The sequence below is a fragment of the Calypte anna genome, chromosome 2 (assembly GCF_003957555.1).
Source record: "Calypte anna isolate BGI_N300 chromosome 2, bCalAnn1_v1.p, whole genome shotgun sequence".
Classification (NCBI taxonomy): domain Eukaryota; kingdom Metazoa; phylum Chordata; class Aves; order Apodiformes; family Trochilidae; genus Calypte; species Calypte anna.
In genome coordinates this window covers 118,181,848-118,204,451 of record NC_044245.1, presented here as the reverse complement: position 1 = coordinate 118,204,451, position 22,604 = coordinate 118,181,848, and the positions used below count along the sequence as shown (strand labels likewise).

The following is a 22,604-nucleotide window of genomic DNA, read 5'->3' as shown; positions in this document are numbered from 1 at the left end:
AAAATCACTGAAAATATTTAGCATCAAAAACTCTTCAGCTTTGGAAGACGGTCTCCCACAGGAAGTGCTCATTGCCTAAATTTAGATCAAAGCTGGAACTATTTAGTACAAGAACACAGATTCTTGTGCTAAATTCTTCCATTCTCCCGCGTCCTTCCCTGCCCCCCCCCCGCGCCTTCTTCCTCCTGTATGTAAAAATTAGCTGTGTGCTTGTGTTACCTATTTTGCAGGTTTATTTAAAACTTCTCCTCCCCAAGGAATGTTGTATTTTTAAGTAACTAGTCAGTGGAGTGTGCAGTTTCTCGGGAAACTGCAGCATAGCTACAGTGGGATGGTCTCTGGAAGGGGGATCGGGGTGCTGGGAGGCAGCAGAGCCATTATGTTTTCCCCTTTTACTTTTGGTGTGACTTTCTGAGCAGGAAATGCTTTGAAGTGCACCACTGTTCTAAAAATAGCAGTCTTCTAGGTAGTATGTTTAAACATACACTTCTGCAGAGAGCAGCGACTGACAGGAAGCCTTTCTCAAATGGCAGAGTATTTCCAGTGCTGCAGTACCTCTTTCTCTTCCTTGGTGGGATGGATGATAGTTATCAAGCTCTATTAGGCTGATTGCTCTTCCAGTCAAGGCAGCCATGGAGGGTGAGAAAGTGAATGAGAGACCTGCTGGGGATGCCCAGAGGAGCTTTCCTACAGCACCAACAAGTATTAGGACTTTTGGTATCAAGTACCACGAGTGCTCACGTCATTCTCCACTATTAAAAAGGGAAGGCAGTGGAAACACATTATGAGTTGCTGCAGATAGGGCATTCCTCAGCCACAAGCCTGTGTTTCCTTGTTGGCCCACCAGCTACTGTGGAGCTGCTGTGGTGGAACTTCATCCTTTACACCTTCCTTCCCTTCTTGTGCCCCTCACTGTGCCTCTGGCCGCAGCCAGCACGTGCTGCTGCTGGTCTGGAGCATCAGTCAGCAGATGGGCAGATCTGACAAGGACAGCTCAGGGGAAAGGGAGGAAAAGTGTAGAGTTAGGTCAGAGGATCTTCATGCCCTGACAATGTCAGATGTTGCCTTGCTAAAGAAACATTCTGCTTAGCCATATTGTTTTGCACTGCAAAACTCTTACGTAAAATTGGGTATGAAGTATTACATTGTTCATGCAGGTGGAGTGTTTTCTACATCTTGTTTTAGATGTAGAGATTAGAGGTAGCTTATTCTCTGCATAAGCACTTGGCGTACGGTGGAATAAAATCCTGATCTCTGTTAGTGTGTTCTCTTTTTTAGCCAGTAGACAATATAAACAGCCTGTGTACCTGACAGAGACTTTGTGGTGCCACAATCTCCACCAGTGCTGTTCCAAAAATCATCTTAAGCATCCTTTTTTGTCCTAAAACTCAGAAACTATCCTGGTGTTCCTCACATGTTTTACCAGCTCCACTTTCCCCCCTGCTTTGTGTGGACACCAATACCTCCCAATACTAGAATATTTCTTCTACATGTCCTTCAGCTTCAAAAAAACTATTTCTTGATGCTCAGAATCCATTACATTAATGAAGGAGGTTGGTTTCTTCTTGAAATTCTATTGAAACCTTGAAATGGGGATTCCATTTTCTGAATGTCTTTCAATTAGAGTTCTGTTTCTGGATGTTAGTAGTAGATCAGCCTGATAACATAATGAGATTTCTAGCCAACTGTATTTCTATAGCAGTTACCAGGAAGAAAAAGACTGTATTGATTCCACTTCTGTATTACTTTTTCCTTCTTTTTATAGCCAGTGTGGAGCATGGGTTGTTTTTCATTTATGGTCAAATATTTTGTCCATGTTACTGTGGTAACTAATGAGCTAATTCAGGTTTTATGTAAGGCAGGTTTAGTTTCAAGTTGTGTCCCCCCCAGAAGACATCCTCTTCTAAGGAAAAAGTCCCAGGTGACTCTGTCATATATAGTCATAAAGAAAATTTATACATGTATGAAGTTAGGAATCCAGACTCTCAGTTCAAGCCATGGACTTTGCCCATGGTGGAAAAGAGATATTCAGGGAGTTTGGGATCTTATCCTGTTCTTTACAGTCCATGGAAGCTAGTCTTTGATGTAGCAATGGTGGGGTTTTTGATGGTTTTCTGTAAACCAAACCATGTTGAGGTGTAGCTGTCTTTCAGTAGAGCTGAAAAAATTCTGTAAACTACTAACACTTCAGTCTTCTTTTCTTCACATGACAGTGATAAGTACTTTGAAAGCAGGCACTTTTTCAAATGCAGAATTTTTTCTAAGCACACTTTGTCTTATGCTTTCTGGCACTTAGTGTCCAAGTTCTACTTACATTGTTGTAATTGCATTGCTTAGAGATAGGGAAAATATGGGCATGAGAACGTTCTTGTGATGCTTAGCACTTTATCATATTGCTGGGGTTTTTTTTAATTCATGACCAATAATTATTCTACAGGGAGATTAGGGTGTGCCTTTTACTTACATGCAGTTCAATTTAGACCATTATCAAAATAAATATAGAATATAAAGAAATTTAAAATTTCATGAAACAAAAACAGTAAATATTTTAATGATAGTTTCTGTGCATATGGTGCCGTTTGAGGGTGGGTCTGGAAATACTTAGGCTAACATCATAGTTTGGTGTTGATTCCAAATGCCTTGGAGCTTTTGCAGCAGTTGAGAATCCTCATCAAAAATAAAGATGAAATATTGATTATGTTCAGGAAAAAAAGGGAAGGTTATATATTTGTGTTGTTATAATACATCTATTGGGTTTGGGCTTTCTTTACCACTTCCTGAGAGGAATTAAAAGCATCCTAGGGAGTGCAGTTTTCTTACTCATTTGGATCAATATGTTCTTCTCTGGCTTTGTTTTGGGTTGGTTTGGGGGGATTTTTGGTTGTCTGGGTTTTTTGGTTGTTTTTTTTAATTGTTTCTGTTTGGTTTACATCTAATTTTGAAACAAAGACATACAATAGTCAGTGTTCAAAAAAAAAACAAAAAGAAGAAAGACACAGTCCTGCACAAAACCAAACAAAAATCCCAAAACCCTGCAACATATAAAACTTCCCTTCACTGTTGTCTCAAATATGTTTAATGAAGGCCATATCTCTTAATTCCCCAAAAGAGTACTGAATCATCCTTCTCTAATTTATGATACTCTACATCAATCTCCTTTACTGGCTCCTCCAGTCTTCTTGCACCAGATCTCCCAGCAATCAAACTGGAGCACGCGACTGTCTCTTAGGGCACCTTTCTGAATGTGCTCATCACCTGTCCACACAAAGATTTAGGCTTCTTGTGATCACAGTTGCTTTGTCCTGGCTCTACCTGTTCTGTTGGTGTGCTGCATCCAGCCAGTTCCTTCTCAGTGCCTGGAAGGCAGCAAGGCAGCAGGGAGATTTGTCAAGAGCAGGGGATGTCAGACCAACCTGATTTCCTTCTGCAAGAGGGGGGGTAGCAGGCTTTTGGATGTAAGACAAGTATTTGCCATGTGTCTTGGTTTGAGTAAGGCTCCTCGGCGCTCTTAGGCATGGAATTCTTGTAAGCAGGTTAGAGATGCATGGTCAAGAGAAAAAACTGCTATGAGTGATATCTTCAACACTTGAAGTAGTTGTTTAAAGATTCACTGTCAAAATGGAGGGGGCTGCAGGAGCTCATGCAGTATCTGGAGCTGCTCAGTGTTTGAATAGAGCCTATGTTTGTGACTGTGTGAGGCTTGAATGTCTGCAAATGCAGATTAAGCTGCAAACAGAAGATGTGGAGAAAAAATTCTAGGAGAACATTCAGGATGAACAAATTATTGTAGTTAGTCAAGAGTAATGTCACTGATTTTTTAAAAAATAGTAGGGGACAACTGACTTAGGTAGGTCTTTCTCAGTGCTGTGTCTAGGAATCAGCACAAGGCAAGTGAGAGACAGTAATGTTATGTAATTTTAAAAATTACAGATTTTTCTGTAGTATGCCAACAGAGTGTACTATGTGTAGGGTGGATTTTCTGCTTTACTCAGCAGTTGTAAGGTTGTTACTGTACTCAGTAAGTTATAAGTTGTAGAGGAGAATGATACAAGCACTCATGGTACTTGATAGCAATCTTAAACTTTACTCTTAAGCTGTAAGTTGTAAGGCTTCCTCTTAAGCCCTCTTCTGGACTTGGAATTTCAGCAAAAGTAGACCAACTGGAGACAGTTCACAGGAGCAAGAAGAGGAATGAGAGGTCAAGAAAACAGGTTATATGCTGAAGAAAATTAAACAAGTTGAGATTGCTTATTAACTTCAGCTTAAAACCCAAAAAGGCACAGGTTTTCAAGTAGAGAAAAGGTTAGAAAAGGAAAGGGGAACACAGTTTGTTGTCCTCATTCAATATACAACAGGAAATAAACAACAGAAACTAAGTTTTAGTGTTGGTGGTTTTGCATTGACAAAAAGGAAAAAAAACATTCAAATAGTATGGATGACAGTGCTAAAACCAATAGCCTAGGGAAGCTGTGGATTTTCAGTCACTAAGTGCCTTTAACAAGAAACTATATCAACTCTGTAGGGAATGGCATACACCGATTTTCCCTTGAGGCCTGAAATTTCTTCCAGTCCTCTGATTCTGTGATTTCCTCCCATTTTGGCAGTAACACCAGCCTCCCAGTCACCCACATGCTGCCTTTTAACAGAGTAAACTCCTTCCTCTTTTGTACCATGCATTCCAATCTGTAAGACTGGGAAGTGATGTGGCAGGAGTAAAGAGTAATGCCGTGTTTATCTGCAGCCAGTCATCCAAAAAAAGCTATGTAGAGATGTAACCTCCAGGCATCTTAGCTACCTTTGAATAAAATAGCTGGGCTTCCAGGAGCAGGTTAGCTGTGGCAGCAGTTTAGTACAAGCTAATGTGCTTCATAGCTGGGCTGTGAGAGCCTTGGTTGGCAGTTTAAAGCCATCTCAGATATTTCCACACTCTCCTGTGATCTGCAACGTAAGCTTGCCCTCAGTAATTAACAAGTTCACAATGTGGCAGTAGGACCAAAAAAAAAAAAAAAAAAAAAAAAAAAAAAAAAAAAAAAAAAACCCAAAACAAAACAGGAAGAATTGCATTTCAGTTATGTGCATGTTTGTGGTGTTATTTCTCAGTTCCCCATCCTTCACGGCTGGCTGCTCTCTCTCTGCCTCTCTTCCGTCACTGCACATTTCCTAATGAAGGCGCTGATTTTGTGTAGGTTTTTGTTGTAAAAGCTGCCATGAAATGTTTCCTGTGGTAACAGACTGGACTGCCTGGTGGTAATTATTACCCAAAAAGAATTTTACCCTATTTAAAGGTTTGTATTTTGTCATATTTTTAAACTTCCAGTCAGAAAAAGATTTTCATTCTGAGATTTTATAGGCAGAGAAGCTGAAAAAAATGGTGAAAACAAACATTTTTAAGAAAGACATGAAGGTCAGTATTTATGTTAATATCATATGAACTTAATTTTTTTCCCTATCTATTTCATATATGTTTCTGCTGAATTGAATATAACTAGCTTTCTCTCTCTCTCTTTTTTTTTTTCTTTCTTACTGTAGTGAAGTTGTTTTCATTGATTTGGGAAGTTGTCAGCAAAATAAATTCCTAAATCTCCTAACTAGTTGACAGCTTTTAATTTATAGAACATGCATGAAATGTGTATTTCATGCCAGTTAACTTTATTTAGAGTTACTCAGTGTTAAGGTTTTGAATGCAACAAAGAAAATGCATATAGGGAATTGTTTTATCCATGAAGCAGCTTTTCCATCATATGTTTTTAATCAAGTCATAAAGAGACTAGAAATATGATTGTGCTGAAAGGAGTATTGGTTATACCTACATAACCCTCCATCTTCATCACCACTGGGTCTCTTTCCCTGCCAAATGATCCCTGCTTTCTGCACCGGTTACAGAGTGCACAGGGAAAATCTCCCCTTTGCCCAAGGTGTGGATCATGTAGATTCATACACCCCTATGCTGGGGTTTTGAAGGGCTGGTTGTGCCCAAACGCAAGGCATCCAGACCCTGGGAAGCCTGCCTGTCCCTCTTTGACAACTTTGTGAGCTTCCTCCACGTCGGGCTCCTTGCAGGAAGCATCCAAAGCCAGTTTGAGTGAGGGTTGTGGGCTGCCTGGCTCAGTGTGAGCAGGATGCCAACAGCAGGCGAGCAGCTGCATGAACTGTGGGTTTCTGTTTTGTTTTGTTTTTCTTTTATTACAGCCAGGCAGTGAATTGGATAACTTGGAGGAGATTCTGGATGACCTGCAGAACAGCCAGTTACCACAGCTTTTCCCAGATAGCCGCCCAGGCGCTCCAGCAGGCTCAGTCGACAAGCAAGCCATCATCAATGACCTCATGCAGCTCACCAGTGACAGCAGCCCCGGCACGGCTGTGGCCACCCAGAAACCAGCAATGAGGATTTCACAGAGCAGTGAGTCCACCTTCTGTGCGTGTGTAGCCAAAGCCTGTGAACCCCCCGAAATCGGCTGTCAGGGGTGCCCCTGGGTCAGCAGGGGAGGACCTGGGCAGTTCCTCCTCCTGGTCTGGGTTTGCGTGATGACATAGCGCCATCTGCGGTCATCCCATTTCAAAAGGCACATGGAGGTTATGCCTAAATCGCTGGAATTCCCTGCCCTCTGTGGGGTTTTCAGGGGTACCCTCAACAGCAATGCAAGGAGGTCCCCTGCTGTGGCTCTGGGTAATGCATTTCGTTGGGATGCAGCTCTTTCAGTAACAGGGACAAGAGAGGCTTTTCACAGCGTGAAGGGGAGTTGTCTCCTGAAACCACAAGATGAATAGAATGGCACATGATTAAGAGGAATGCCCAAGTCTAATTTGAAATTGTGGCTTTTAATTGAGTCGCTTCTAGTAGACAGTGGTCCTTAACTTTATTAATTAATGTACTAATCAATGTTGAAATGTTGGTCTACCACCTAGAATAGTGGAAGGCGAGCAGGACAGGAGCCTTATCAGCTACAAATGTTGAAGAAAATGGCATAAAAAGCCACTGCTTCATGGCAGCATCTGTTTACTTTGTTGTTAAATGTACATTGGTGGATTCTTTTATTAAGCAGAGCTTAGACAATATTTTTAGCCATTCTGGTCACATTGAAATAATGCCCTGCCACTTTCAAATGAACTCACATTATTTAGAAATGTTTAAATAAATATTAACATTATTACTAGTAATAAATATTAATGTGTAAAGTCATGTTAAAATCACCACAGATCCTTAAATTATTGTTTGTTATCAATGGTGCTCAGAGAAAGGGGCTTGGTTTTCATGTACTCATTTTTGTAAGTATGGAGGTACTTACACAGCAACACGTAAGTCAGAAGGAAGTATCTGTGTATCTGAAATCTTTAGCCCATTCTTTCTGAAGCAAGGTCTGCTCATTCCTTCCACTGCAGCCATTTGGCTTTCTAGTGTTAACCTGCCTTTAAATCTGGTTTCAAAGCTACCAGCAGTACAGTAGCAGTATGATTGTAAATGAGAGTGTCTTGGTGGTTAGCAGTAGTTTTGTAAAAGCAGCATCCTGTTTCCCATGTAAATTAAAACCCTAAAACTTTTCTCCCCAGCTCAGTCTTGTGCCTGATTGCCTCAGGGAGCTTATGCCTTGTTTGCAGTAGAAAAGCCTAAAGAAAGCAGGTGCACAGAAATAGTGAGTGGCTTCTCGTGCACACAGAAAAGCAATGTGGAGTGAATGAGTGTCAAATCATATGCAATTGCAAAAGAGGCTTGGTACTTAATTTTCTTCTTCTGTAGAAATAATCTTTCAACAGGTTTCACATGAGAATACTTCAAATATTTTAATCTGTTTAATACATATATATGACTTGAAAGATGGGAGATTTGCCAGATTATGCTAGAGTTTTTTGCTTGGGGGACAGGGATCCTCCTTCAGACCTATCCTGACCAAGAGCAGAGAATGTGAGCTGAGCACAGTCACATCTCATCAACTGTGTTGTTATTTTGAGCTGCATTTCCAGCTTTCCTTTTTTCCTGTAGGATCAGTGGGTGCTGGCAAAACTACCAGTACAATAACTTTATAGTCTTTGTAATTTTTCAGACTTCTGGGGCAAATTTTTCTGAAACTCTTGCTGAAGTTCAGTTTTAGTTCAGTTCTTGGACTTCATGATCCCTCTAACCTTGGAAAGGTCATCTTTTCTCATTAAGTAAATTTTGTTAGCTTTCTAGAACAGACAGTCAGGACAAAATTTTTTGTTAGGAATTAATTCTGTGTGATACGATTTATTTCCTGTACACACATACAAGCAAATTCACCTGGCAGAGAGTTTGTATTAAAAAAGTTTGTATTAAAACAGATACAGTAAGTTCCTATAGTATAGGCTTTATAGGTTTTATAAAATAAGAAAAGTCAGAGACCTTTGTAATAAGATGTTTCTGTACTTTTTAATGAGCTTAATATGCCTTATCTGAGGTCAAAAGTATCACTAGTTTGATCTAAAATAAGAGGTAAGTTCTTCAACATCTTTGTAATGTGGTGGATATAGAAGTTGCTTTAAGGCTAAGGCAAGCTATCAGGTAGTATTGTAAATAAAAAAATGACAAAAATGGTTAATTTATTTCTATGTATTTTGTTGGCATGATTAGTAATAGAATCGTCAGCTCAAGGTCAGTGTTTGATTCATGTTTGAGAACTGGTTGTGCACATAGGGGATGCTTTCATGCATTGGAACATTGCCCAAACACCAGCTGAGCCAGATGTTCCCCAGTTATGATTCGAAGCTCTGAGGCAGTCCACAGTTTTCTTTGAGGAACATGATTTTCAAGAGCACAAAATCACCTCATAAGAAGAAAGTAGTTTTAAAGAGGTGACAGTAACCATCAAGCATGATGTGGCTTACCAGAATATTATGGTGTCATAGCTCTACTTCTGGACTGCTGCCTTCTTGTTGCTGAATCACTGAAGTATCTGTAAATGACAAAAAAAAAAAAAGTAATGGGGCTACAGGATCTGATACAGACTCAATCTGTGCTCAGTTAACTTCTTCAGGGGCACAGATAAAGCTGATAAACTTTTAAAACTGAGACAGTCTGTCTCAGGATGGTATTTGTGTACAATTACAATACTATTAGGTGAAAGATTAATTTGCAGTAGTATGCACATCACATATTCATATATTTTGCTTAAGTGTCTCTTCTGTAAGTTAAATGCAGAGTTGTAAGAGTTGTAAAAATATGTCGTATATGGTTTAGTGTCAGAATGTTCCATTTTGAAATTTACATAAAAATATCAAGAAGGGAAGTTAATCAGACAGATACAGAGTGGGTAAATTATGCAACATTCAATAGCACAGCCCAAGAGCTTAAAGTATATTTGAATTTTTTAATTTTTTTTTTAACAAGTAAATTTTCTGTTTTTCTAACTTTGCTTTTTTCTTTGCTCCTCCTGTCTAGCTTTTAATAACCCACGAGCAGGGCAACTGGGCAGGTTATTACCAAACCAGAATTTACCACTTGACATCACCCTGCAGAACCCAACAGGTGCAGGAACTTTCCCACCCATAAGAACGAATAGCCCCTATTCAGTGATACCTCAGCCAGGACTGATGGGGAGGAATGAAGGGATGATAGGAAGTCAAGGAACTTTAGGCAACAGTAGCACAGGTAAGATGACTTTCCCTTTTATAAAATATACACCGAGTAACAGACTATAGCATGTGTAACTTAATGCTGGGGTTATTATTAAATACTTTTCCAAAAAGTCTGGAAAAAGTTGTGTTTTGTGGGCTGTTCTGTATTGATATATTTATTTTTAACTTCTGTTTCTGCATGGTTTTATTCTGGCTCTGTATGCACTGCTTTTCACCTACCTTAAAACTTCTAGACAGAGTATATTGGTAGGTAATCTGTTTACATCAATGTTCCAGGTTCAGCTGAAGCTTAGGTAGATATACAATTGTTCTGCCTCAAAAAAAACCAGACACATGAACTGCTTCTCTGTAGATGTACTTCAATTAAAACAAAATTGTGGGCAATACTACTGACATTATGATGTGTATCTCCACAGGCCTTGGTTTTGCCCTTAGTTATCTTTTATTTATTAGCATTAATTTTAATTTTAAATTTGATAAATGCTAAATGTTTTCATCATTTTCTGAATCATAAGCTTTGAGAAGCATCAGGTGTAGCAGTGGTATTACCTCTTGCCTTGGATTATGTCTGATCTCTGGTGCGTTGATTTTTTTCATTTTGTCCTAATATTTTACAAAGATACTGAATCATAGAATCATAGAATTTTCAGGGTTGGAAGGGACCTTTAAAATCATCTAGCTCCAACCTGCCATGGGCAGGGACACCTCCCACTAGATCAGGTTGCTCAGAGCTCCTGAGAGGTTGGTTTCACAAGCTCCTGGAAGGGGTTTCACAGGAAAAGTCTGGCTGATTGACTTATTTCAGCTAGTACATAGTCTGAGACTGTCCACGGGTGCAACTATCACTGAGAATTTTGAATAAAAATGTGGGTATTGTAAGTCCTTTAATCTGGCTAAATTCACAGCCATAATGTCCCATAATGTCATAAATCAGTTTGCATCAGTAATAAAAAAGACATGCTGCCAAACACTGAAATAGCCTATCTAAGCAGTTTAGAGGTCAACAAGTGCCCTATTACTTTCATGTTTTGTATACATGTTAGAGGATGTTATTCATCTTATGTATACAAGTTAGAGAGTATTATCTGTGTTCCTGATGTTGGTTTTAGCACGCCACATATTTCAGCTGATAGAATGTGTACAGAAAATAGAACAAACCTAAAGATGTAACACTGAAGCAAATTTTGTACAGCACCTGAGACAATGACTGTTTTCAGAGGATTTTTCTCCTTGGCTGTACATCACCAAGTAATTGAACTAATGAGTGATAATTATTTCTGTGGCTTTTAGTATCCTTTAAAGGATGTTACAAAATGCCATTGGAGAGACAAGTAGTCTAGTCTGAGATCAGCGTTTTATCTTTCTTGACTGTATAAAACTGGAATGTGTAAATACAGTGAACACAACTCTTTGAGTTTTGGGGGTTTTCATGTTGGGCTTTGGTTGTGCTTTTTTTGGCTCCTGTCAGAGTGTAGTACTCTATATATTCCAAGTGTAAATAAACTATATCAGTTGTTTACAGTAGATGTAGGAGGATTTCCCCTAGAATAACGGTAATGAACTTCAGCGTCTATTGGAAAGTTTCTGTGAGTAATTTCCCTGCACTGTACATTGGTTTGAGATGATCTGGGTGAGCCTTGAAGCTATAAGAAGGCTGTAGGCTCTGAGTGAACTGACTGGCCAAAAGGTATCTGCAGAATGTGAATTTAAACTAAGTCCTTCTCATTTGTATGTGTGTGTAGCAAAAGTTAAATCCTTCATTGTCACTTAACCCTTGGAAAGTAAAGCACTGACACACACATCAGCAAACATGATTCATTTCCTGAGGAAGGAAGTCAGAGCTATCCACACACCCTCGGCACCTGTTGCAGACTACATATGGGAACACTTATTCTGTTTGTAAATGATAAAAGGATCTTCCATGTGTAAAATGTATGATAATCTCGAGTTCCTTGTCTAAGCACCATAAGGCCTCGTTCTGTAGCTTAGCACATCTGGATGGGCAGCTGTGGCACAATGTGCTGTGAGAGAAACTACTTCGTTTCCAGCGCTAAAAATATAGTGTGTCAGGCAGTTGTAATGCTAAAGCTCTTTTGAATCACGTGCTAGCATCTAAGTCTGTTTGGGTCTTGTGCAGGAATGATTGGTGGCAATGCCCCTCGGCCTACCATGACATCTGGAGACTGGGGAAGCCAGACTCCTGCTGTGAGGGTGACCTGTGCACCCACAGCGAGTGCCATGAACAGACCAGTGCAAGCAGGCATGATCCGCAACCCCACGGCCAGCATCCCCTTGAGACCCAGCAACCAGCCTGGCCCGAGGCAGATGCTTCCATCTCAGGTCATGAATATGGGTGAGTCAGGGCACGTGTGGCATGTGTCCCTTGTATTTTCAAAGTTGAAGCAGGAACAAAACAAAACCAACAAACAAAATAGACTGATTCCAGTTGTAGGTTTGGTGAGAACCATATTCCACAGCGCAAGTTGAAAACGGGAAGGGAAATATGTGAAACAGTAACTTTTAACACATATATTGGTATGAACTATTCCTGCTACTCTAGCTCCACAGTGGTGTGGCTGAAAAAAGAGAATATGAAGTCCCTCGTTTTTTATTAAAGACTGTGAGGTTCTTTAAGAAGAAGTACTAGAGACATTATTATTGTTCTTGGTTGTTTTTAAAGCAAGTACACTATTATATTGACTCTATAAGCTTTCTGTTTTGTTTGGTGGTTTTTTTATGCTTATCTTACTAATTTTATGCATCTGTGGTGTCGTATCTGCTGTTTTGTGGTTTTAAAGCACTTTCAAGTTCTCATGTTTTTTTCTGAAAATTTAAAAGCAATTTTTAACAAAAAATGTCATGCTTTTAAGTGTAATGTTACTGAAGTTTTAGTGGGTTTGTTTGCTTTTGCTGTTACTGAAACAAATAAATGGAAAGGCTTAACATGAAAGTGGATTCTTGTCACAGAAGGTATGTGGTTATTTTTCCTTGATTAGGGCCATCGGAATTAGAGATGAATATAGGAGGACCTCAATATAGCCAACAGCAGGCACCTCCCAATCAGACTGCACCATGGCCAGAAAGCATCTTGCCTATTGATCAGGCAACTTTTGGGAGTCAGAACAGGTGAGCCTTCCTGTCACATCAAAACAAGTAGAGATTTTACAGACCCATGTTTTACATACATATGTAAAATACTCACCAAATGTATATCAATGTAATGGTTGTTGTATTTTGCACTCTTGCAATGTATATGTGTTCCAGTAATACTTAAAAATGCTCTTTGCCATTTAACATTTTGGAAAAACTGGAGGTTCTCTATCACAGTAAATGCCACCAGTACTTTGGGTAATTGCATGATTTTATTAACTGGGGCATGGTTCTGTCTGATTTTCCTGCTTTTACTGTTAACAGTTATTCTTAACACTATATTTGTAAAAATGCCAGACCTTTTGTAGTTATAACGTAGCTGTCTTTACCTGCAACAGGGTAGCATTTTAAATAGTGTAGGAAATGGTTTAACTCATATTTTTTGTGGAGATTTTTTATTGACCTAAATTCTATTAAAGGTGAGGAAGGGAAGATGAAGTGAAACAGAGGCTTGGGTATCCATAAACCACAGTTTGATCACAGGTTATTAACTCCATACATAATATATTAACTGAAGAGTTTTAACTAGCGTCATAACTATGAAAAGCAATATAGATGTAATTAAAAAAAGCACATTTTCTCAAAAAGGTTTGCTGCTTAAATTAGACAAGGTCTGTATGTATGGACATAAGTGATACCAAACGGACAGATAAAGGAGAAATATTTAAATACTTTGAATTACGTGAGTCGGGATATTTTTCAGTAGTAAATGGGAGGAGTGCTGAAAAGAAAATTAAAAGGAAGCAGTTGGAAAAAAGTGTGTTTGAAGAAGGAGTAACCTTCTGACTAAATTATCATAATTTTCATTATGAAAGGATGTCCAAAAATATTACCTGTAAAGTTAATTGTGGCGTTTTCTCTTTTACTTCTCAAACTTTTTTTGCTTTTCAAGATGTTTCCTGGTGCTAATTTTTCCTCAGTTAGGGTGTCCATATGCCAGAAGCACTGTTTGTATAATTTAATTATTCACTTTAAAAATTACACTGTAAAATAAAATACAGGTCATGTTTGCTCAGCCAGCCAGGCAGGTAATTTTTCCATTTTGTTACCTTTGCAGTTTTTGTAATTGTCTTGTGGCTAAAGGTGGTAAAAAAAATTCCCATTGCATTGCATCTGAAAGTAACTGTATTTTGATCTTTTACACTGAAACACAGATAATAATAATTCTTTGATGCTGCTACTTCTTACTTTACTAATACCTAGATTTATATTTTTATAATCTGATTATCATTGTGAGCATTAAATTTGATAAAAGTTAAATCATGGTAAAAAAATGATTTTAGGGAAAAACTGAACATTCTCCTTATGAAATATAAAATAAATGGGGGAAAGAAACAAATTAATTGTCAATGTTTAACATACAGAATTTGGCAGATATTTTAAACTTTTTCTTATCATATGAATTCATTCCCACTAAAATTTGAGGAGGCTTTCTGACTAGTCCTATTGATTATTTTTCTGGACCATAAATCCCTTCGTATAAGCAATCTTTAAAGTTTGCAAGCAATTTCATTATAAGGATTTTTTTGTTGTTGTTCTTCCCTTTTACTGATTTACAATTCAGTCTGTGAGAGTTACAGAAACTTCTCTCTAGATGAGATTGATTGACACTTTGCAAGGTACACTTTAAAAGTACGCCGTATATATCCTATTATTATTATTATTATTGTTATTATTGTTGCTACTATTATTATTTACAGGTTGGGATCTAATTAAAAAGCGTAGGTTTTTGTTAGTTTTCCTGCTTGCCATCCTTTGGGTTTTCGGGCATATAGCCTGACGATGCAGCTCTTTCCTCCTGCTTGGCTTTGACATAGAGATTAGACTTCCATGGCAACCATATATCTCATTATGGAAACTAAATACACAAACATGTTTCTTTGTTTTTCCAAACAGATATGTAAAAAGGGTTCACATACAGTGCTGTTTCCTCTCTTCGTGTGTGACAGCTTTTGTTGTCTCTGAGTAATTATGTGAGGCGAGATTCTGCCATGATGTGCATATAGTGGCTGCCCTTGCTTGCAGAATAATTTCTTTTTATATATTCTATTGTAGTCTCATAGTGTTGTGCAGGAAGTGGGGCTTATGTATGAACTGCAAAACAAAAATATGTAATTTGCCTGCAGATAAGGTGTTATTTTGGATTTAGTTTGTTTTTCAGTAAGTTTGGTCCTTTGGGTTTGGAATAAACCTTTTTTCTGCCTTCATAACTGTGAGTGTGCTTTGCATACAAATTCAGGGGTGAGGTAAGCAGGATTTATAGAGCCAGCACACTCTGCCTGACAGTATCTAAATTCTTGCTGACATCCTTCTGAGACAAATAACCAAATGCATAAGCTGGTACCCAAGTGTGCAGTTCCATAAGCTGGGTTGAGCTAATGCAGTGTTTTGCTGCAGAGAAAAAGGGGAATGTCCTTTTCTCCCTGCTCCCTCATACTTTTGGCCAGCTCTTCCAGATGTTCTGTTGTGTGAGCTCAGACAGTCCTTGGACCCCTCTGTGGCCTCTTCAACTTGCTTAGTCTGATAGAAAACCAGTTACAAATGGAAATGAGTTCTTCTCCTTGTCATAGTACACTTAATCCAACGTCTACAATTCAAAGTTACCATTATTTTTTTAAAAAATTCTTTGACCTTCAGTGTTTGATGACTGTATTCTGTACTGACTTCTCTGTTCCTCTGTTGACCCTGTAATATGAAGTCAGCACTGGGGTGTACTTCAGTGTGCTTGCTCACTTGTCAGACACACTGTGCTTGTAGGGTCTTGACAGGATTAGTCACGCTATTTGGTTATTTTTTTGGGTAGCATAGCTTTCATCCAGAGGAGTTTTCTAAACAAATTTGGCAGCACTTAAAATAATTTCTGTCTCCACTTGTTAGTTCAATTTGAGTACTAATCCTCTGGTATTATTTCTTGGTTTTGAGCAGCTGTTTACCAATGCTGTGTTCATGTTTTCACAGGCAACCGTTTGGCAGCTCACCAGATGATCTCTTGTGTAATCATCCTTCATCAGAGTCACCAAGTGATGAGGGTGCTCTCCTGGATCAGCTTTACATGGCATTAAGGAACTTTGATGGTTTAGAAGAAATCGACAGGGCTCTAGGAATACCAGAACTAGTTAGCCAGGTATAATGGGCATTGCGTTGCGTGTTTTAGGTATTGCATTTAAAGGATATGTTGTCAAGGCAGAGGTAAAATGTGTGTTGAAGAAGGGGATTATAAAACACTTCTTGCAAGCTGGGATGGAGGTACATATTTTGGTGTGAGTCCATCTAACAGCTCAGTGTCACCTGAAAAGCTTTCTTCAGCCCCAGGTTTAGTCTTTGTTTGTCTTCCCTGCCACCCTTACCTAGCTCTTCTCACCTGTGCTGAGCCATTTTGCTTTACACAACTAAGCTGACCTAAACAAAAAAATTAATGGGCTTCTGCTTATCTAGTAGTCTGAAGAACAACTGTATGGGAGAAAGGTAAGATCATGGCCAGCAACAGTGTATAGGAAAGAAGAAGAAAAGAATATGAAGGCCTAGGAGCAGAGGAGCAGAGTCAAGACCTTTGTGTGACAGGGCCAGCAAGCTTTTAGATGAGCAAACCTGTAATGTGTAACTCCACCAGTAGTTTTGCCATTAGTTGAATAATGTGTGTTAAGGGGCAAGTTTCACCTCAAGCAGCTGATTTCATTCCAAGCAATTTAAAATGTATAATTTTTTTTTAATTGCAAACATGCAACCTTAACTTTGTAGCATGGATTTGTTCTGTTCCTGTTCATCTGGTTTTTTTCCCCACAGTTGTTTTTTATTAGCTTCCAGTTGGTTCTTGTCCATTTCAGTCTTACGTGTTGCAGAAAGTGTGGTTCAAAAAAATCTGTAAATGGGGTGGAAAAGTTAGTGTTTGATATTTCTGGCATCAAAGTTGCATTTCCCAAAACAGCTGTACATGTCTGTATAATGATGTATTCTTCTCAGACAAGCCTAGAAAAACTTATTTCATTTCCCAGCACTCATCAGCACCCTGAGCATAACTTCAAAACTAGCTCTACATTTTCGATATGAAATAGGACAAATGAAATCCTGCTTTGAGAAAACTTAACTCCAAGCCTATTTGGTGCAACGCAGAATTCAGTGAGGTGTTTCACTGGAGATGTAATTTATTGGTTTGGTGAACCTCAATTTTGCAGTGTGAAAATTTAATGCAAGATGACAGTTTTTTGAATACCACCACCAGAAAATATGAGTAATGTTTTGGGGTTTTTTTCAAACTAAATGGTAAATACTTTTATATTTAACTAATACATCAGTGGAAACAGAATTGTTTAGATAAGAGGACTGCTGCATTTCAAAAACATGTTTTTAAAATATCCCTCAGACATTTTATAGGATCTTAAGTCTTTCTTTTGTGAGAGCACTGAAATTTAGATTAACTTGATTTCCAAGGTCAGTGTGGAATAAGCTATAAAATTTTTCTGCCTGGAGACGATATTAGGGGAGTATCTAGAATGGAGTTGAGCATTGTGTTAGCTTTTTATGCTAATGGTAATCTGTTTGTGCAAAAGAGTTAGGCACTCTTTTCACATTAGCTTCTGTAATAGTTTCAGGCATCTATATTTGAAATAATTTCATTTAAAGATACTGATAAGAATGTACTTTCTTATTCATTTGTATCATCTTTGAACTTACCTTGGATTCAGTGGCAAAAAATAAGCTGGCATCACGTCATTTATGGATTTTTATAAAGCATGTCATTTCAGGTTTTTATTCATTAGTTGGATGATACAATGGCTATGTTAAGAAGATGACAAAGATTGTCAGCCTTTGTTTTAAAAAAAGAAGAAGAGGAGGAATTTGTCTCCATTTAATATCTTTTGACAGTCAGAAATACAATTCTGTTGATTTTTAAGTTTTATATTTAGGTGAAGAAAAATTCCACGGTTTTCTATTCAGAACCATGCCCAGCCTAGAAGGCTGATTTTGCAGGGTGGCTCTGTTAGTCTCACACAATCCTTTGAAAAGCTACACCCTGCCCAGTCTTTCTCTTTGCTGGTGTATTTTTGCAGAGCCAAACCGTCGACCCAGAGGCCTTCCCCAGCCAGGATTCCAGCATCCTGATGGAGCAGAAGGCTCCGGTGTTCTCCCAGCAGTATGCGGCGCAGGCTCAGATGGCTCAGGGCAGCTACGCGCCCATGCAGGACCCCAGCTTCCACCCCATGGGGCAGCGCCCAGGCTACGCAGCCCTCCGCATGCAGCCCCGGCCCGGCCTCCGGCCCACTGGACTCGTGCAGAACCAACCCAACCAGCTGCGGCTCCAGCTGCAGCACAGGCTCCAGGCACAGCAGGTACATCCCCTGCCCTGCACAGATTAACCCACTGACTCCCAGCTTGCTCTGAACAGAGCGGGTACCCTCTTTTCTTATAGCCTAATTCCACATTTCAACTAGAAAACTGTGGCTACTAAGGTGCCAGCCATAATGAGTTCTGCAGAGGCAGTACTTTGCATGTTCTCTTTTTTGATCTTTTTTTGTATTTTCCATTATTCTTTCTGTAATACCATGCAAGCATGTGCCTAATATTTAAGTCTCACCAATGCTCTGAGCAAGGCTACGGTGGCACTTTGAGTTATACGAGTCTTTTTCTGCTTGTTATATCTTGACTCAGCACTCTAAATGCTTTTGTTGCTGCCTGTTATCTACATCCTTTCTTTTCCTTGGCCTTGGACTACTTTTGAGGATCATTTCAAGTTGTTTCTTGTTCATTTTAAATATATAAGCTTGTAGTCCTATAAATATGGTATTAATGCTTTTCTAGTGAAGGAGGAAAGACCATTTCTGCCTTCAAACGTCAGGATAGGGTCTAATTCAGAGTGAAACCCATCAGCCCAAACTCAAAAATTACAAGAACTGTAAAGGCAACATGTTTGGCAAACAGCTTAGTGCCTGTGTTATTATTCTTATAGTGTATTTGCTCCTTAAGAAACAAGATTCTGTGAATAATAATAGGACTTGAGCAGCAAGACTAGTCTCTGCTTGCATATGTAAAACTAGGTCCTCAAACCAGCTAATGAGGAAGTAGGTGTATATGTATATAATTTTTTTTTCTTGTTTTCCTTCTTTCTTGTTGTCTTTCTTTTCTTGTTTCCTTCACCAAAACTTTCGGGGTTGGGTGTTGGATTTTGTTTTTCTTCAGAATCGGCAGCCACTGATAAATCAGATCAGCAGTGTCTCCAATATGAATCTGTCATTGAGACCTGGAGTGCCAACACAGGTGAGAGAAATAGTACTTTGTTGAAAAAAAGAATCACTTTGTTTTCTCCACCCCCCCCCCTAAGTACAGTGGTAATGGTGATTATATACAATAAATTCTAAAACTTGAATACAAATAACACAGTCTGTATCCTGAGAATTTTACTGGTTTATTTCTGAGTTTTCCCATATTTGCATGGTTGTTTACTAGAGATACAATATAACTGCATTTTTAACCAAGCTTCTCTTTTCCTAAAGAAGATTTTTTTTTTAATGAGCTACTCTGTTGGCAGTAATAAATCACTGCAGCATTAAACACTGGTATTATTTCAGTCTTGCACTCTTGGAAGTCTCTCCCAGCAGAAGTATCGGTAGGATTATCTTCTCCCACTTATTATTATTGTTAGTTGTGTTGTGGGTGGAGAAATAAAAGAAACAAAAAAAGAGCTGGAGTCTTCCAGATTACTCCAATGGAGGTGCCTCCATTGGTCAGGTTGCCTTAGAAGGAGCTCTTGATAGATGGTGGTGGTTTTCCCTGCAGGGCCCCATCAACGCACAGATGCTGGCACAGAGACAGCGGGAGATCCTGAGCCAGCACCTGCGGCAGCGGCAGATGCAGCAGCAGCAGCAGCAGCAGGTGCAGCAGCGGACGCTGATGATGCGAGGCCAGAGCTTGAGCATGACCCCCAGCATGGTGGCTGCCGGTGGCATTCCTGCAACCATGAGCAATCCACGGATCCCACAGGGAAATGCACAGCAGTTTCCATTTCCTCCAAACTACGGTACTGGTTCCTCCCCCCTAATGCGTTTTGGCAGTCTTGCTTTCCCCTGTGTCTTCTCCGGTGCTGCGTTCGAGTCCCTCTCCCGCAGCCCCTTGCCTTGGATCCCTGGGAAAATGGGAAACGTGGAGCTTCAGGCCCCTTGAGAGTCCTCAAGGGCAACATGGTACTTCCCACTTTCCTGTCTGTGCATATATAGATACGCAAATCTGTATGCACACAGGGACATCTATACGTGTGTGTGTTGGCTTGACGGACTCTGAATTTTGACTGGGCATGGTTTTGACTGATATATACAGTAAAAAAGTGGAAATGAAGGAAAAGATACAAATTGATGCTGGCAAAGAAAGAAGGTGACCAGAAGCTTCCTCAGAAGCAAAGCTGAACATAATCCTTTTAAATTGTTTTAATATTGGTAGTGATTTTTTGCATTTTGGTAATAAGATATTACTGAAGTATTAGGTAGATTCTTCCCCAAAAAAATAATCCTTGTGTGTATTTTGCAGAGTGTGTAAAATGTACTGTTTTGTGTGTTTTACAAAGTTGTATAGTGTTTTGTTCTGGGGTGCACAGGAGAGTTACCTTCATGCCATATTGTTATACAGCCTTTTTATTTATAAGTATTGTAGAAGTTAAATTACAGTTATATTAAATAACATGTAAAGTGCTAGTTCTGCTGATATAACAAATTAAGGTCATCCAATTCTAAATTTGCTCTCTGCTTTTATTACTTCTTTATGCCAGCAAGAAATTGTCATGCAGACAAGCAAGGGTGGCTTGTTTCTCTTGAGTATGCTGTTCATGGTGTCCTTAAACAAGACCAAAATTACTCAGTTTAAAACAAAATTTCTGCATACAGTTGGCATATGACAGCTTAAGTAAGGTTTTCTTTGCATCTAGATTTTTTTTTATTTTTACAAAGTCATTAATTGCTTACAAAAATGGGCAATGACATTTTGTGCAGAGAGATAGAAAGAGATACTAAGGTTCTAGGAACTTTAGAAAAAGGGGAAAATTATAGCCTAGATGTGAAAAGGTGGTGCCGTGCAGTAAACAGGTCATAAATAACTTTCACCAAAATGGATTTATAGACAGAAACAAAATGTTTTATTTATTGTTTTGATTGCGGTTTCTGAGAAAAAAAAATCCCTTAGTGTTTTTCTTTTGGTCTGTAGAGAGACCATTTGTGTGATTAGGACACTTAGGTAAAATGACGTTTTTTAAGACTAACATAAGTATTAGTTGATGATGTCTTGCTTTTAATCTGGATCCCACACAAGGTTATAGGTTCCACGTGACATAAGTAGAACTGTGTAAAGACATATCTGCAGGTATGAGCTCTCTTAGCCTGTTTTAACTTCAGACGTGAAGTGGCTAAATTTCTCCTTTTCTTCTTCTTCAGGTATTAGTCAGCAGCCTGATCCAGGCTTCACAGGGGCCACCACTCCTCAGAGTCCACTGATGTCCCCAAGACTGGCTCATACACAAAGCCCTATGATTCAGCAGACTCAGGCTAATCCTGCCTACCAGTCCTCTACAGAGATGAATGGGTGGGCACAAGGGAATATGGGTGGAAACAGGTAAATCCAGAACAAGACCAATATGAACACACTGAGTAATGGGGTCATTTATGGTCTACACTTATTTATGGGGTTGCTCGTATGTAATTGTTTGCTTGTTTCTTGTTAACTGTCTATCCTGAAAGAGTTTTCTTTTCAATTTGGCTTGACAAGTTGGTTTAAATTCTGTCTTCAGACAAGGCAAAGTGAGTGCATAGCTGAAAGACCTGCATCCACACAATGCACTGCTTTGGCTGTGACAACTGATAAAACACTGTGTGTCCTTAAGGAAGCACCTCTGCTGCACAGTGAGTGCCAGCCCCTAACGTTTGTGTGGATGCATTTCTTCTGCATACTATTCTCATGTGCTCCCATAACTGCTTTCCGCACGGCTGGATCAGCTGAGCCACAACCTATGCAGTCCCTGCTGCTCTGGAATTGCAGGAGTATCACCTCCCACTTTAAACACTGGAGTGCAACCAGGTTCAGTCCATTAGTGCCTGTACATACTGGGGGACAGCATTTAATTGTCATTCTCCGAGAGCATCGTGGCATGCCTCATGCATGCAGTCACCTTCTCAGTGGAGACTCATGCCCCAGACAGTGTAACTCTAATGAATCTGTCCATAACGAATGGGTTGGATGTTGGGACACAGTCGCTGGGCAGCAATGAGCTTTCAGATGGCAATGATCTGTGCTTTTCAGTGGAAGACAGGAGGAGGTCTCACGCTGGTGTACAGCCCGTATCACTTGATACTGCGTGCACTTAGCTGAGTTTAACACAGTGAGTTTGTCATCCTGAAGTTCTCTGGCTGCCCCTACTGCTCCAGCCCAGTAACAAATCCTTTTTCTGATGGTTGACTAAGATTTAATAAAGATAAAACACCAATATTTCAGTGATGAGGCTGATCCAAGTCCCCTTTAAAGTAACTGATTTATCCTTATCCTTATCCATGCCTCTTCCTCACTGCCTTCCTGAAGCAGGAAGGCCCAGCTACCACTGCTGTGGCTTCTGCTGAAGCAGCAGCAGGGGCAGCTCGATAAGACTAATGGTTGGCTTTCTAAACTACAGCTCCTCAGCAGAGAGATGTCAAAGGCATTTACACAAGCCACTGGGTATTCACAATGATCTGTAGTGTACTGTTTCAGCCATCCAGATAACAACTTAAAAATGGGGTTAGGTGGCCTGAAAAGACATGAAATTGGAAGGAAGAGAATGGTGGGATTTTCCCACTTTGGTCCTGTGCCCAGAATGCCGTTGCAGTCCACCAAGTCTCACAGTGCACAGCAATAGCCTA

The 22,604-nt window shown here is 39.5% G+C and overlaps 1 protein-coding gene across 5 annotated transcripts in view; it reads left to right on the top strand.

The window, feature by feature from the left end:
• The window catches only part of NCOA2 (nuclear receptor coactivator 2), a 187,872-nt gene that overhangs the window by 152,759 nt on the left and 12,509 nt on the right, over positions 1 to 22,604 (top strand). For all 5 annotated transcript variants that reach the window (XM_030444120.1, XM_030444118.1, XM_030444119.1 and 2 more), the window contains 9 exons: positions 6,190 to 6,400; positions 9,392 to 9,601; positions 11,726 to 11,941; positions 12,585 to 12,714; positions 15,697 to 15,862; positions 17,787 to 18,065; positions 18,913 to 18,990; positions 19,510 to 19,750; positions 21,150 to 21,327. In XM_030444120.1, coding sequence (XP_030299980.1) covers positions 6,190 to 6,400; positions 9,392 to 9,601; positions 11,726 to 11,941; positions 12,585 to 12,714; positions 15,697 to 15,862; positions 17,787 to 18,065; positions 18,913 to 18,990; positions 19,510 to 19,750; positions 21,150 to 21,327 — 1,709 coding nt within the window. The remainder of the gene's footprint in view (positions 1 to 6,189; positions 6,401 to 9,391; positions 9,602 to 11,725; positions 11,942 to 12,584; positions 12,715 to 15,696; positions 15,863 to 17,786; positions 18,066 to 18,912; positions 18,991 to 19,509; positions 19,751 to 21,149; positions 21,328 to 22,604) is intronic.